Source organism: Cricetulus griseus, chromosome 2, assembly GCF_003668045.3.
Source record: "Cricetulus griseus strain 17A/GY chromosome 2, alternate assembly CriGri-PICRH-1.0, whole genome shotgun sequence".
In the NCBI taxonomy this organism is placed as follows: Eukaryota; Metazoa; Chordata; class Mammalia; order Rodentia; family Cricetidae; genus Cricetulus; species Cricetulus griseus.
In genome coordinates this window covers 331,074,201-331,088,557 of record NC_048595.1, presented here as the reverse complement: position 1 = coordinate 331,088,557, position 14,357 = coordinate 331,074,201, and the positions used below count along the sequence as shown (strand labels likewise).

General features: G+C 40.0%; 1 protein-coding gene across 2 annotated transcripts; it reads right to left on the bottom strand.

Moving 5' to 3' along the window:
* Positions 1 to 6,282: 6,282 nt before the first annotated feature.
* Esm1 (endothelial cell specific molecule 1) lies at positions 6,283 to 13,591 on the bottom strand. Of its 2 annotated transcripts, XM_027401443.2 has the most exons (3): positions 13,291 to 13,591; positions 9,726 to 9,878; positions 6,283 to 6,383 (listed from the first exon to the last, which is right to left on the bottom strand). In XM_027401443.2, exons 1-3 carry the CDS (start codon positions 13,589 to 13,591, stop codon positions 6,283 to 6,285), a joined length of 555 nt encoding a protein of 184 aa, XP_027257244.1. The 2 variants fall into 2 exon arrangements, with proteins under 2 accessions (XP_027257244.1, XP_035295031.1); XM_035439140.1 differs by lacking the exon at positions 9,726 to 9,878.
* Between the last annotated feature and the right edge of the window lie 766 nt (positions 13,592 to 14,357).

The following is a 14,357-nucleotide window of genomic DNA, read 5'->3' as shown; positions in this document are numbered from 1 at the left end:
CCTCTTACAGAATTTCTCTTCCTTCTTTCAGTTCCATGGTTAGATTATTCTATCCATGACTTCTCTTAAGAGACATCATTAGGAGAGATCTTAAGAAAATTGAGTGTCTCACACTGAAAACTGCCCATGGAGGGGTCATCCACAATGAATGTTCGATGAGCACTTCCAAGTTGTTAGTTCCTGTTTTCTCTAGACACAACAAAAACAGGAAACAGTTACCAACTTCACAGGTGTCAGGAAATGGTTTTTAAAACCCTGGTGGCCTGAGCCACCTGATTGAAGCAGATAGCATAGGTGCAGAAAGTGAACTGTCATTTTAAAACTGCACTTTCCTCCAAAGACATTTATTTGTGTTTTCAGTGGGTTGCCAAGCTTGCTTCTGGTGAGACAGGATCTGCTCCAGCAGAGAGCTACTGTGCATGCGAATTTCTCCATCCACTGGGATTGAAGTTCTGCTTTCACAACTGAGTGCTCAGGTGATAAAATACATCTCAAATCTTGAAGGATCATATTCTTAATAATCAAAAGTAGAGATTACCTTATTCTTTTTCCCAACTTAAAAAAATAACTACCTCTAGAATTTATCTTAGAAAATACATAAAGATACAAAGAATAAAATAAACCTTGTTGATCTCTTGACTGATCCATGCATATATTTTTGCAAAAAGAAAGTTAGGTATGGCGTGGTAACATGACATGGTAACAAATACATAACAGCTGTACTCTTCTGGCTTCTTGCTTTTTGCTTGTTTGTTTGCTTACTTGCCTGCACACTTGCTTGTTTGAGATTAAGTCTTACTGTGTAGTTAGCCCACACTGGCCTCAAACTTGTGACAACTCTCCTGACTTAGACTTCCAGGTGCCACAATCACAGCTGTGCACCCCCACCCCCGGCTCAACAGCAGTGCTCTTCAGTGGACTCCACTGAATGAATCATCTCACTGAAATCACCACGCTCTGGTCTCCTGCCATCCAGAGCTCACACAGAAGCCATCTATCTTTATCTTCATTTCTCATCACTAATCCCCACATACATGGTCAGCTCTCTGTTGCTGAGTGGGTGGGACAGAAAGAAACAAACATTGGCAAGTAAGACTTCCATCCTGTTGTAGGCCTATTGCCTTCTGTCCTTCCCAGACAGCCCTCTGGAAAAAGTGTTCACCTGTCACATGGCTTCCACACCATCCAGACAGGTCTCCTTCCCCTCCCCTCCATGAACACCTGAGACATTTCAGCTCAGCTGTGTTTCTGGGTGACACATAACATGACTGGCCATTCTTCAATGTCTTCCTTTCTGTAAGAATACATCATCGTATACCTTCCTGAGTATCCCTGTCTTCCACCTCCGTTCTCCTTTTATCTTCTACCTGTTCTTACAAAGTCCCCAATGATTTTTTTAATTGCTTGTTTACTTTTGAGACAGTGCCTCAAACTTGACATCCTCCTGCCTCAGCCTCTTTGGTGCTGGGATTACAGACACATACCATGACAGACAGCTCCCAGAGTGTAAAATTACTTAGACAATTTTCATCCCTTTTTTAAAGTAGCAAGAAATTACACGTTTTAAAATTAGGAACACCTTGCCAGGTATAGTGGATCACAACTGTAGTCCAAGCACTTGGGAGACAGAAGCAGGAGGATCTCTGTGAGTCTGAGTCCAGGATTGCCAGAGCTACATAGTGAGACCCTGCCTTGAAAATAAAAACAAAACTGAGGTATACAAACTTCTTAGAAAATGCAATGACCAGTTTTTTGTGAGACTAACCATGATTAGCATGAGTTATAGCTTATTTGATTTCTAAATGCTCCTGTGTCTGTCATTTTCAAAGTAGGGTTCCTAGAATCTTGAATTTACCTGGGACTGATTCAAATGGAACATTCTTGGGCCCCACCTCAAAACCTACTGAGTCAGCAACATGTGGTCTACTGAAGACCCCAGAAAGTTCTAGAGATGCTAGCATTTGAGCGCCATTGCTTTTTAAGTGAGGTGTTAGGTAAGAAGCATAACTACAAAGGATATAGCTGTATGCTGATGCATTGTATTTGTGGAACCTCTACCTCTATCTAAATAGCCATCTAAAAGGAAGAATAAAACAGGGCAGAAACAGAAGTGCCCTTCCAAATTGCCGCTTACCAGAAATGACAGTCAAGTCTGGCTACCATCAGAGCTGTCCTAAAATTATTGCTTGCCTAGTGATGTTCTCTCTCTCTCTCTCTCTCTCTCTCTCTCTCTCTCTCTCTCTTTCTCTCTCTCTCTCCCTCCCCCTCTCTCTGTGTGTTTTCATCTGTGTAATAACAGAAACTATACATGTCCAATTCATCAACATTTCTGCTTTTTAGGCTTATAGTTTTTGCAATCACTTTGCACACCAATAGGCAGAGTGGAACGCTGTCAGGAGGCCTGGCGCTAACAGATGAGGGGTGTGTGTGAGAGGGGGCAGTCTTAAGAGCTACTGCCCTGGTAGGAACAAAAGACTTGTGCAGGAAGATATTCCTACAGGCCTGTTACTTGATCCTCGAATCCATCCATCTACCCACGAAGCCACCCTTCCATCCACCTAACCCATCCTTCTAGGTTTCCATTTGTCCATCTACCCATCAATATCTCTCCACATCTATCATTTATTCATCTGTTTATTTACCTTTCCATTGCAGAAATACATTTTTTTGTCAGGTTAATTTTTCTCTTATCAGACACCAGTGACCTTTGCCGTTTCTTTTTTCCCTGGTGCATCTAAAAATGGCCCTTTAGAATGTGCGCCGAAAATCTCAGAACTACTATTGATATTTCTAACCTCATTCTTCTAAAAAAATTTGTAGTCTGGGTGCATATTTTATTATGAAAAAAATGTAATACAGTAACATTACAGTGTGTATATAGTTATAAAGCTGTGTGCTTAAAAATTGCAACAAAAGCATATGCAGTCAGGGCCCTGGAGAATCCAAAGATTTCAGAGACTTCCACCATTCAGAATTAGGCAAAAGACTGCAGAGCCACTTAGGATAGGTGATTCTAGCATATTGGGTAAGGGTCATGGTTCGGGAACCTTAGAAAGCATGCTGAAGTTAGAGTTGACAAGTCCACTCTGTTTATTGTTGGTTTTTGTTTTGTTTTGTTTTGTTTTTTGCTTTTTTCCTGAGACAGAGTTTTTCTCTAACAGTCCTGTCTGTCCTGGAACTCACTTTGTAGACCAGACTGGCCTCAGACTCACAGAGATCCACCTGCCTCTGCCTCCTGAGTGCTGTGATTAAAGGTGTGTGCCACCACGCCCAGCTGACAAATCCACTCTTACTTGATTTTATTTTCTACGGTCACACTGAAGGTTACTGCAATCTCAGGAACAAAGGCCTGTCCTGCCCAGTCCCTATTTCACTGTCTACACCTCAAGAGAACTTTACTGAGGGCTTGAACTTCAAGCCAAAAGTAACCTGATCCACTTTGCTCCCTCAGGGGATGCCGTAAAACTTTGTTGACATAGGTGATAGTATAGATATTCAGTGTTTTTTATTTAAACTTAGTAAGAATATAAACACCCTTTTAAAATGCAACTTTGTATCTAACTCACACCTAGTTTCTACTACTTAAGACAAACTCAAATAAATTGGATTTTTTAAATATACAGATGTTATTTCCCTACTATTTTATCAATTCACTTCAAATGCTCCCATAACTTGTCCACAAGGCCGAGTTACATCTGCCATTCTGGGGTGTGGTACTTGCAATGTGAAGGTTTCTCTCTTTTTCCGGGGGGGAGGGTATTGAAAGATCTGCCATTGTCCTCATTTTAAAAAGTATATCTACTTTCAAAAATGTTGGGAAATAAATGAAAATAAAATGCTAACATTAATTATGAGTAAGAACACAAGAAGATGAATGAATTGAAGGAAATGGAAATGGGTTGGTGTTCTAAGGTCTATAACCTCCAGGGAGTTAGCGACCAAGTGAGACAGTTATTTGGGATTTCCTCACAGAACCTGGAATCAGGAATAGTAGCTGTTTCATGGAAATTTTTCTAACTTCAAAGAAGGAACAAAAATGTTTCAGAGAGTGCTCACCTGTGCATGCAAATTTGATTTCATCTTTAGTAAGTAGTAAAGTTATATGCTTGCCAAAAAAAAAAAAAAATTAAGTGACACACTGGAAGACAAATGTCACACAATTTCAATTTTATGTGTAACCTAGAAATGATGAACTTATGGGAACAGAGAGCAGAATTGTGGCTATTAGGCTTCAAAGTGGGTTTTTAACAATGGGGAAACGATTGGTTTAAGGATATAAAACTACAGTTGGACAAGAGGCATGGACTCTGTGAAGTCTTGAGGTCTACTGAAAGCATGATAAATATGGTTGATAACAATATGCTATATTTTAAAAATTGTGAGATAGAATACTTTAAGTGTTCTCAAAACAAAAATGATGAATATGTGTGATATAACATGTTAATTGGTTTAATTTAACTATGCCATTGTGAACATACTGTATTGTGTATCATAATTGTGCATGACTTTATTTATGAGCTAAATAAATGAATGAAAAAGAAAAACAAGATATGTGCTGAGTTCCGTATATGAGTGATAGTGAAAGAGCCACCACTTAGCAACCCAGTGACTACTGTTCCAAGCCGTAACTCTACACTTAACATACCAAAATGTGGTTTAGAAAGAGAGACAGAGACACAGACACAAGGACAGAAATAGAGAAGGAAGAAGAAGAAGGAGAGAAGGAGGAGGAGAAGGAGAAGTAAATAAAACTCAGTAAAATGGATGTATAAAGGGACCCACATTTCAGGAGATAGAAATGTTCTACCTGCCATGTTGGTAGGAGAAAGGAACCTGTAGCATAAAATTCAACTGAAGGGCTTGTCCTCTAATGTGAATTAACTCTCGTATTGGTTGAGTACAATTTAAAAGGAAACCAGTTGACATGGAACAGCTGTGCCATTTTTATTGAACAATAACAAGTTGTTCTTCAACAAACAAAAAAATCCTAACAGCTGATTCTGCTTACATTCAAGGATCTTCAATACATTCACAACTCTGTTGGCAAACCTCAAGAATAAAATATAAGTAAATAATGAAATAATTCTTAAATAAGATCTTCACTGCAAATAAAATACTTTTGTAAATATTTCCCAGCATCGCCTAGTACAACAGTCCTTTTTGTGCTAAGGCCCTCCCGTGTGTAGCCTATTCATCTACCAAGTTTGAAGGAATAAAAAAATGAAAATAATATCTTAAAGTCATCACGTTTCCTAATGAAAACTAACTCTCCTTTCCAAAACTGTCTTAAAAAGTTATTTTCTGATTTAAATTTAAGTTTCTCCCAAGACGTAGCATTAGTTTTTCATTTTTTAACATTTTATAAGCCTATATTAACTACATGTTTATTAATATTAATTAAATGATTAGTAACAAGTTTTCCATATATGGGTGTTTGAGAACCATATATGTTATACGCTTTTCCCCCTAATCATTTTAAACAAACAGCATTAAGGTAATTTCTATAATGTACAGGAGAAATATGGGTGTTGAAGAAATATTTAAACTAACAGATTTGTTTACAAAAATACATAAATATTCACCTTCACCTTGTTCTATTCCCCAGGAGGCAAACTGCCACCTAGATCTCTCAAGGCCCACAGTGCTTAAACCAGTAGTGGAAGTGTATATTCATCCTCTATCCAATCCCCCCTCCCTCACCGCCCACCCCCATCAGGCGCAGGTAGCTGTAATAATAGCATTTTCATTCATGGAAGCTGCTCATACTCCCACCAGCTTCCTTCAAGTCTTCTCTGGTCTTGTTTCCCCAAATTAAAACACAATAATAAATTTGAAGCTACCACAAGGAAGAGCCAAATGGTATAACTCCCTACTTTCACTACCACCCCATCCTCTCTTACTCCTCTTTCTTCAACCTGTATCTCAACAAGAATGTACACCCAAGTCAAAGGACGGACCTGTAGTTTCTCCAGCTTTGATGAGATTATTCATTAACCATAAGACCATCTCAGCTGCATGTTTAGCTCCTTGGTGATGTCTCCCACACACTCACACACATATTTAACAGATCTATATGCATTTAAATATTTAACATATATCTAAAAGTGTTCAGTCATATTGTTTTATGGGTTGTATATCGCCTACATTTTTTTTTCTGGATCCTCTCTGAATCACACTTGATCTCCATAAAGTACATGTCCATAGTCTCTGCTCTAGACAGCTCTTAAAATGTTGGTTGAGTGTCTGTCACTAAAGTGGAGCCTTCTCTTGGCTCTGCCAGGATCAGCGTGGATTTAACCATTTCATTACAGAGGGCCGAGCCACATTCCCTTCAGCAATCTCTTCTCTCACAGCATTGCCATCTCCAGATGCCACGTCTCGCTCTGAAAGTAGAAGACACATAAATCATGTCCACACATCCGTAAGTCAAAGACCAAGCATGGGTTTGTTTTGGTTTGGTTTTGTCTTTTAATGGAATTTAAAATAAGTATTTGATTCAAAATTCTCTGCTAACTCTACTAAGCAGCCCTGAACTGCTCTTTCAGTGAAGACAACACCCTTTGCAACATTTCTCTCTATATACCCTATGGTATACATGCAGCTTTCCTCTCCCTGGCATTATGTCACTCTATTCCTAGAATTATAAAAGCAGGACTTTCTTTCATTTGCTGTTTCTTCCACTTGCTTGCTTATATTACCAGCATGGATGGCAATGCTTATCTAGTGAATGACTAAATGCTGCACAAATTGGTCTCTTAAAAAGATTTTTATGTGACTGGGACAGTATATGAGGTCACTAGCAGTGGCTCCAAGATCTAAGTCTAATGAACAAATTGACTTAGTGGAGTACATTCTATATGGAGAGATACCATGCCCAGCTTAGGCACAGGGGTTTGGGGGGAAGAGGTACCTTGGTCCTACCTCAACGAGATGATGGGACAGACTTAGTAGACTTCCTAGGGGAGGCCTTACCCTCTCCGAGGAGCAGATGGGAGGTGGGGAGTGGGGGGAGTCAGAGGAGAGGAGGGAGGGGGAACTGGAATTGGAATGTAAAAAATAAATTAAAAAATAATGTATAAGAAAAAAAGATTTTTATATTCACTGGCATAAAAATGAACTCACTTTTTGGTGTAACTCCAGAAGGCAGTTATCCTTCCTGCTCTTCATACAAGAAAGGTTTATATCATTTAGAATTTTCTAAAGGGAAATATTTTGCTTCTAAGAGGAATGGGACATAATTGTGTCCACAGTGTGTATCCTGGAATAGAAAGATTAGTGTGGCTTTGCGGACAGATGGGTATAGAGCATTCTTATGCCTCACCCAGCTCATTAAAAATTGGGACTCATTAATTTCTATTCTCGGACACTGAGGCAGGTAGGATCAGGAAGCCCACCTGCCATCAGCAGGTAGCAAGTTGAAGAAGACCCCATGTAATTGGAAAACCTATGGTGGACCTGAGACAATTTGCCTGTTCTCAAACGATGGGCTCAGATGGGTTTGTGCAGTGTTGATGTGAAGCCTATGGCTGAACTGAGTAGCCATGTTTCCCCCTGTGGATTCTAGCACACAGACAGGCAAATCCCATGTAGACAAGGCACAGGTAAACAGGGCAGCCTGTCTATACTTTTCAGACATTCTTCATCCTCTCTTGAACCTGAGGTTGACAAAGATTACACAAGTAAAATTTTTAAAATATCACCAATACAAAAAGAAAGAAAACCAACTGATTTTCTTTTAGATTTCTAGTTGGAATCTCCATACCTAGTTTTGATTAGAAATAGTTTTTTTTTGTGTGTGTAACTTAATATATAATTACCATCCAGTAACAGAGGACCTTTATAAGACTTTTACATAGTAGCCAAGAAGTCAGTATCTGACTTAGTTTTTAAAATGAAAAATAAAGATAAAAAAAGCTAAAAATGTTTGAGGTGGCTAGGTAAACTGAGATAATAAATCTCAGATCTGTTCTGTAAGCAGCTCCTTTGAAGAATTTTCAGATCTGAGAGATGGCTTGGTGCTCTCCATTGACAGTTTCCAGGTACAGGGAGAATGAGGAAGAGGGAAACCAATGAGTACTGAGCTAATCAAAGGTTCTGGAACTAGATGGAGGCCATGGTTACGAAATAGTAGATATGCTCATGATCCTAATGGGTTTGTCTCCAAGTGTTATATGAAAATCACATAAAACAAATATTCAAGTCTTAAACCCCAACTTTTTGCATTGTCAAAGACTACAAAATTAAATTACATGACTTAATCTATTGTATCAGCCTCCAGATTAATTGTACACAAAGATATTCATCTAATAAGTTAAGATTTAACACATAAGGCCAGAGTCATACTTAAAACTACCAATTGACTTAAAAGCACAATATCTGAAGATGGTAACAGAAGAAATAAGCACATTTGCTGAATTTCACACTTTAGTTAATTTCAAGGGCAAAGGGCCAGAAACACAACCTAAATAAAATTGATTTGAGTGACTATTTTCTATCTGGAGGAGGTATAGTTTATTGATATTAATGAGCAGCTGTTGTGGCTAAATCTTGAGGGTTTAAGAACAAAGTCTTTTCTTTTTCTCCAAATGACCTCTTATAACTCTGTACAGTCATGAACCTTGATTTTTCATTTTATTTAGCTACGGGTGGAAGGTTGTGTCAGTATTTTGCCTGAAGAAGCAAGAGATTGCTCTGGAGCTGAAGATACAGGTGGTTATGAGCTGCCTGATGTGGATGCTGGGGATCGAACTTAGGACTTCTGGAAGAGCAATGCAGTCTGTTAACCACTGAGCCATCTCTCTAACCCCAAGAGTGTGGGGGTTTTAATTAACATTTTAAGCATGGATATAATTTGATTGTAAAGTGATTAAATTAATCAATTAACATATCCATCACCTCACATACAATTTTTCATATTTTATATCTAATCTTTCAACAATTTTGAAACATACAACACATTATCATTACCATTCTATTCAAAGAATAAGCTCTAATGACAGATGCTATTTTAAATGTCGATTTCATTTGGTACAGCCATGTTAAATGAGCTACTTTTACCTTATTAGAGTTCTATGTGCTTGGCCATCTATCAAGAGGAGAAGCCAATGCATAGAACCACCTTACAGCTGTGCACAGCTCACAGCCGCACAGCCCGGATCTGTCAGCAGCGTGTAAGCTTTGCTCCAGTTCTATTAGTCCCTGGATCTCACCACAGGGATTAATTCTTACCAGCTCCAAAACCCATGAAAACACAATTATTCCATTTTATTGCTTCCATTTGATGAAGGAAGAGGGGGGTAGGAAGAGGAGGGTGAGGAGGAGAAATGTTCTATATTTTTTCTTGTAGCTCTTAAAGCTGATCCAACAACTACCTCATTGCTCTCTATGTGGAGTTGGGAGAGAAATCGTTTTGTCTAGCAAGTCTATAAAAACATCACTAAAGAGTTCTTTAAAGTAAACTTTGCACATCTTGGTTGGTTGCTTTTTATGGCAGATTTGTCTTCATTAATTCATTAAAATGTAGTAAGCCTTATGAGAAACCTCAGAATTATCAATGAGATTTGTCTTGAAAATAGCAACAGCCACCAAACTCAGCGGCCCACCAAACTCAACACCCGCCCAACTTACCCCCTGAGGAAAACAAAGAAAGAAGTTCATTCAGATAGACACCATCTTCTACTGGTTTTTACATCGATTTGAACAGACCAAGGTCACCACATACATACCTGTGTGAGAGGCAGCGGTCCTGCTGGGCGACTTGGCTGCTGCATACTGGAAGAAGGGAAATTCCAGACATCTTCCGGTCACCCTGTCACATATGCCTGACTGGCAGTTGCAAGTCTCTTTGCATTCCATCCCGAAAGTGCCATAGGGACAGTCTAAGGGCAGAGTGAGGGTTTAGAGAGGACACTGCTTGTTAAACATAGGGTTCCCTACTCCCAGCCCTGGGTGATAGCTGTAGGATTTGATTCAATCTCCTGGACTTTGATAAATGAAAAATCACTTCTCAAAAGTTCCAAGGTTTGAAAGTTGAGGTCATAAGTGTGAAACCATACAGTAAGGCCAGATAACACCTACCTCAGGCTTAAGCTCCTGATGAGAAGCCTAAATTAGCTACACATAACCAACCTCTTTATGCTAGACTTTTAAAATACCTCCCCTCTTTCTTTCTTTACTTATTTATTTATTTAGAGTGTGTGCAGGCATGTGTAAATGCATGTGTGTATGTGTGCTCTTGTGTTCATGTGTTTGTGTGTGAGTGTGCATATGCATGTCTCTGTGTGTACATGTATGTTCATATGTATTCGTGTGTGTATGTGTGTGTGTGTGTGTGTGTGTGTGTGTGTGTAGCACATGTGTGAAAGTCAGAGCATAACTTGTTGAGTTGGTTCTCTCCTTCCACTGTGGGCCATGAGGCTCATACTTGGGTTTTCACGATTAACAGCAGGTGCCTTTACCCACTCAGGCTTCTTGCCAACCACATCCTTAATTCTATTTTTTTTTCTGGGTAGATAACACAGATTCTCACAGGTTATCTTGGTCACAGCTCAGTGAAGACCAAGAATAGAGACATAAGCATTACCTGCTCAAATAGCTTGATAGGTGTGAGTGTGTCTTTAATCTACAGTAGTTGACAGTTTACTGTTTTACAGGCCTAAGAGGCGGCCTGACTGTGAAATAACAGTTCCCAGCCTGCTCTCACACTTACAAAAACCCCTCTTCTCTCTGGACAGCACTAGGCCTTCACCCACTCCCCTACCTGTTAAGAGGATTCACTAATCAAGCTCCCTGAAAAGATAAGATGTTAAGTGAGCAAGAAAGCTCAGGTTTACATGCCTGAGGGCTTGCACACCTACCAAGAACGGGAAGCTTTCGGAGCTTCAGTGTTTAATACTTAGACTAAGAAATGCTTCAACAAAATAAAGATGTCTGTCACATTAAAAGAGCAGCGCTTGTAGTTTAACAGTATCTTAAGAGGTTAACTCAGCAACATCCATCCATATACAACACTGGTTCTCAACCTGTGGGTCATGACCCCTTTGGCAAACCTCTATTTCCAAAAATATTTACAATTCATAACAGTAGCAAAACTACAGTTATGAAGTAGCAATGAAAATGCTTTTACAGTTGGGAGTCACCACAACATGAGGAACAGCAGTAAAGCATCCAAGCATTAGGAAGGTTGGGAACCACTGGTAGAAATGTATTCTTCCAGCATGGAGATGTCTTTGCTAATGTACAATCGCACAAGCATAAAGACAGTTGTGAGGCACTGGAGTGTTTAGCCACCCAGCAGTGCCTTGGATGATCAAGATGGATGTGCATCAAGCAGGTCTTTAAGCAGGAAGCACTGCTCTTTCCCTGTCACTCAGAGATTAGAGGATTCTGCCGCTACACACCCTCCTTACCCTGGGAAGAAAAGCCCCTAAGAAAGATCTGGAAAACCCCTGACAGAAAAGCACAGGATGAGACTGTGACTGTCTTCAGCAATGCTGAAAATGAAAACCTTAACCCACTACCCAGTTCCAGGTGGCCCCCAATGTGCTGTGTGCTGTTCAGATAGTAAACATTCTATAAATAAATGTTGACTTCCCAAAAGATAGCCAGCGACATGGGGTCAAACTTCTAAATGTTAAACAAACAAACAAACAAACAAACAAAATATCTGGAATTCACCTGCCGAAATGGAGAACAACCTATACTGTTATTCCCAGCACCAAACAAACAAACAAACAAAAACCAAAAACCATACAAACAAAAAAACCAAACAAACAAACAAAAAACAGTTGGAAACTAAACTCACCAGCAACTCAGAGGATGCCAGAAAGAGCAATTCAAAATAGTTTGTCAATGGCAGGCATAGTTCACTAACCTTTGCCCCACAGCTGGATTCTTGACCCCATGTCACTGTCCATTCATAACCACATTTACAAAGGTGTTTTTATGCCGAAGGAAAAGCAGTTCCCCCACATATGCTCGCTATATCATAGACAGGACTGGGTTAAGCACCTCCTTCCTAATTTCCTTATGTGAGGTGCTGTTTTCTTAGCATAAGCCCTCTAATTTCCACAAATACAGAGCCTATTCACTTGAAAGAAATGTGTATATGTATGCTCACCAAAACAAAATACTTCCTTAGCAGCCCACCTCTTGTCAGTCTTAATCAAGAATAATATAATCAAAGAATAAAAATTTCCACGTTATTCTAGAATTTCTTTCTAAGGCTTCCATTGGTTTTGCAGAAGAAAAGATGGTTAATTTATAAACTATTTTCTAAACTGAGGACTAATGAGTTTGTCTCAACTCTGGATGATGGCCATTCAGGGAAGGATGGAATTGTATTGAGCACATAGATAGGAGTTATTTAGAAAATTCTCAGAACTTCTTTTTCTTATTCTGGCAGCTTCTTTGTATTATACAAACTGGATGAAGTTCTAGAATGCATTGCCTTTTAATCACAATAGCATGTAATGATGAGATTATATGGCATCTATGTATGGGAGACTTATCAATAGCCACTTCTTTTATTTTTATAAATTCACAAATATTAATTTAGTCACTAAGTTTGAAAATAAATTCCACAGATACATCAACAAATCATTTAGCTATGGTTTCTGTCTTTATTATTATTTTATTTTTTTAATTTACAAAGCAGCCCCCTTTTTAACAGACTTCTAGACTTCTATTATTTCTGCTTGTCTTACAACATCTGCTATTTTCTGGCTAACTGAAGTTTTTTTTTCAAGTAAAACTAGGTTTATTTTATATTTCAGGGGACCCTTTTGCAAGAACCTGAGTTATTTCGTTGGCTGATTTAAGCCCACGTTAGTGTTCAACAGAAAGAAATATTTGAGCTTGAGAGAGGCACTCCTCCCTGGGAACTCTTTCAAGATCAAAGGCTGGTGAAATCTGGGGCTGGAAACCACTCTAAGAGGTTATCTCAGGAGGACCTCTGTAATCATCCGCTTGGGAAGAAAGGACACCTAAAGCATCTGTAACAGACTACCTGTCAAGTTTTTAACGGCTTCCAGAAAAGGAAACCGCACAAGCTACCACTGCAACTTTCTCGGATCTAAATGCAGAGTGGAATGTTGCAGCCTTTGCTGTGATTCCTGCACACTGCATCCCAAACCTTTCTGCAGCTATTCTTCTCTGTCTACCAAACACACCTCTGGCATCTGTGCATCCTCCCTGGTAGTTCAGAGGAGGAAAGAGGAGGACCGTACCCCGAAGCTGACTAAATGCCCTCAGGGAGCCCTGCACAGTGGGAAGCAAGGACATGTTCTTTACCTTTGCAGATACCAAACTCATCACCAAAATCATCCTCTTCACTGTAAAAGTGACACTTCAGCCCCGGGCCACACTTGACGCCATCCATGCCTGAGACTGTACGGTAGCAGGTTTCTCCGGGTCCCGCAGCACACACCTGACAGCAGCCACAGTCATCCAGCACTGTTCTCTTGCAACGCAGGCTGCTTCTGCACTCACTGTTGTCACACTGTTCTGGGCAATCCACCGCATACTTGGCGCTCCAGGCCATAGCCAGGTGCACAGGTACCAGGAGTGTGGTCAGCAGCAAGAGGCTCTTCATGTCTCCCAGCTGGCTCCGGCTCAACTCCCTGCCGTCGTGGTCTTTGCTGGCGGGAAGCAGCCGTCCAAAGTAGTAGCTGAGCTTCTGACTACACGTTTATGAGTTTTATACACTGTGTTGCCCGCATGCTTCCCCGTCATCAATTTCCTCAACCCAGCGGCAGCGCTGAGCTCCTGCCAGCCTCTCTTGTTTTAGTTTATGAAATCCAGGATGAAGGCTGGATTAACACGCCGCTGCCATCCAGGAATTGAAAAGCCCAAGCTGATGTCATCTGTTATGTTTAGTTGGTTGTTTTGCACGAGGGCTGAAAAACTCCATTCACATCCGTCTCAAGGACTCAAGGACGTCTGTGAAGGGGGAATAAAAAAGGTTGCATAGCCCCTTCTGCACAGGAATTGCTGTGACACCAGCACAACACTTAGGATGTGGCTTTGTCTCAGTGTCCCTTAGTCCCGAGGAGACTGATTCAGACACATATCAAGTCAGAAGAAGTGTCTATCAAATAATAGTAAGCATTTGGTATTTCTCCTCAATAAATAACTATGAGATCATTTGGAAGAAGAAATGGTTATAGCGTGCTTTTTCAACACTTAGAAGAAAGAAAATATTTGGATAGAGGCCTTCTAAAGACTTCTTCCTTCCTTACACGCTCCTCCTTGGTAATGTTATTTCTAAAGCAATTTATGCTGTACATGTTCAAGTCTATCGTGGCTGTCACTGTGTTTAGCTAGATGTGCTGCAGCTAAGCATTTTCTTTCATCAATAC

What these genes read in the sequence shown, in the direction of transcription:
- Esm1 (XM_027401443.2), bottom strand. Translation starts at nt 13,591, where the DNA reads ATGAAGAGCCTCTTGCTGCTGACCACACTCCTGGTACCTGTGCACCTG. An exon ending in TGAGTTTGGTATCTGCAAAG is followed by an intron (nt 9,879 to 13,290) that starts GTAAAGAACATG and finishes CTCTGCCCTTAG; the next exon opens with ACTGTCCCTATGGCACTTTC. An exon ending in GACCGCTGCCTCTCACACAG is followed by an intron (nt 6,384 to 9,725) that starts GTATGTATGTGG and finishes TTCTACTTTCAG; the next exon opens with AGCGAGACGTGGCATCTGGA.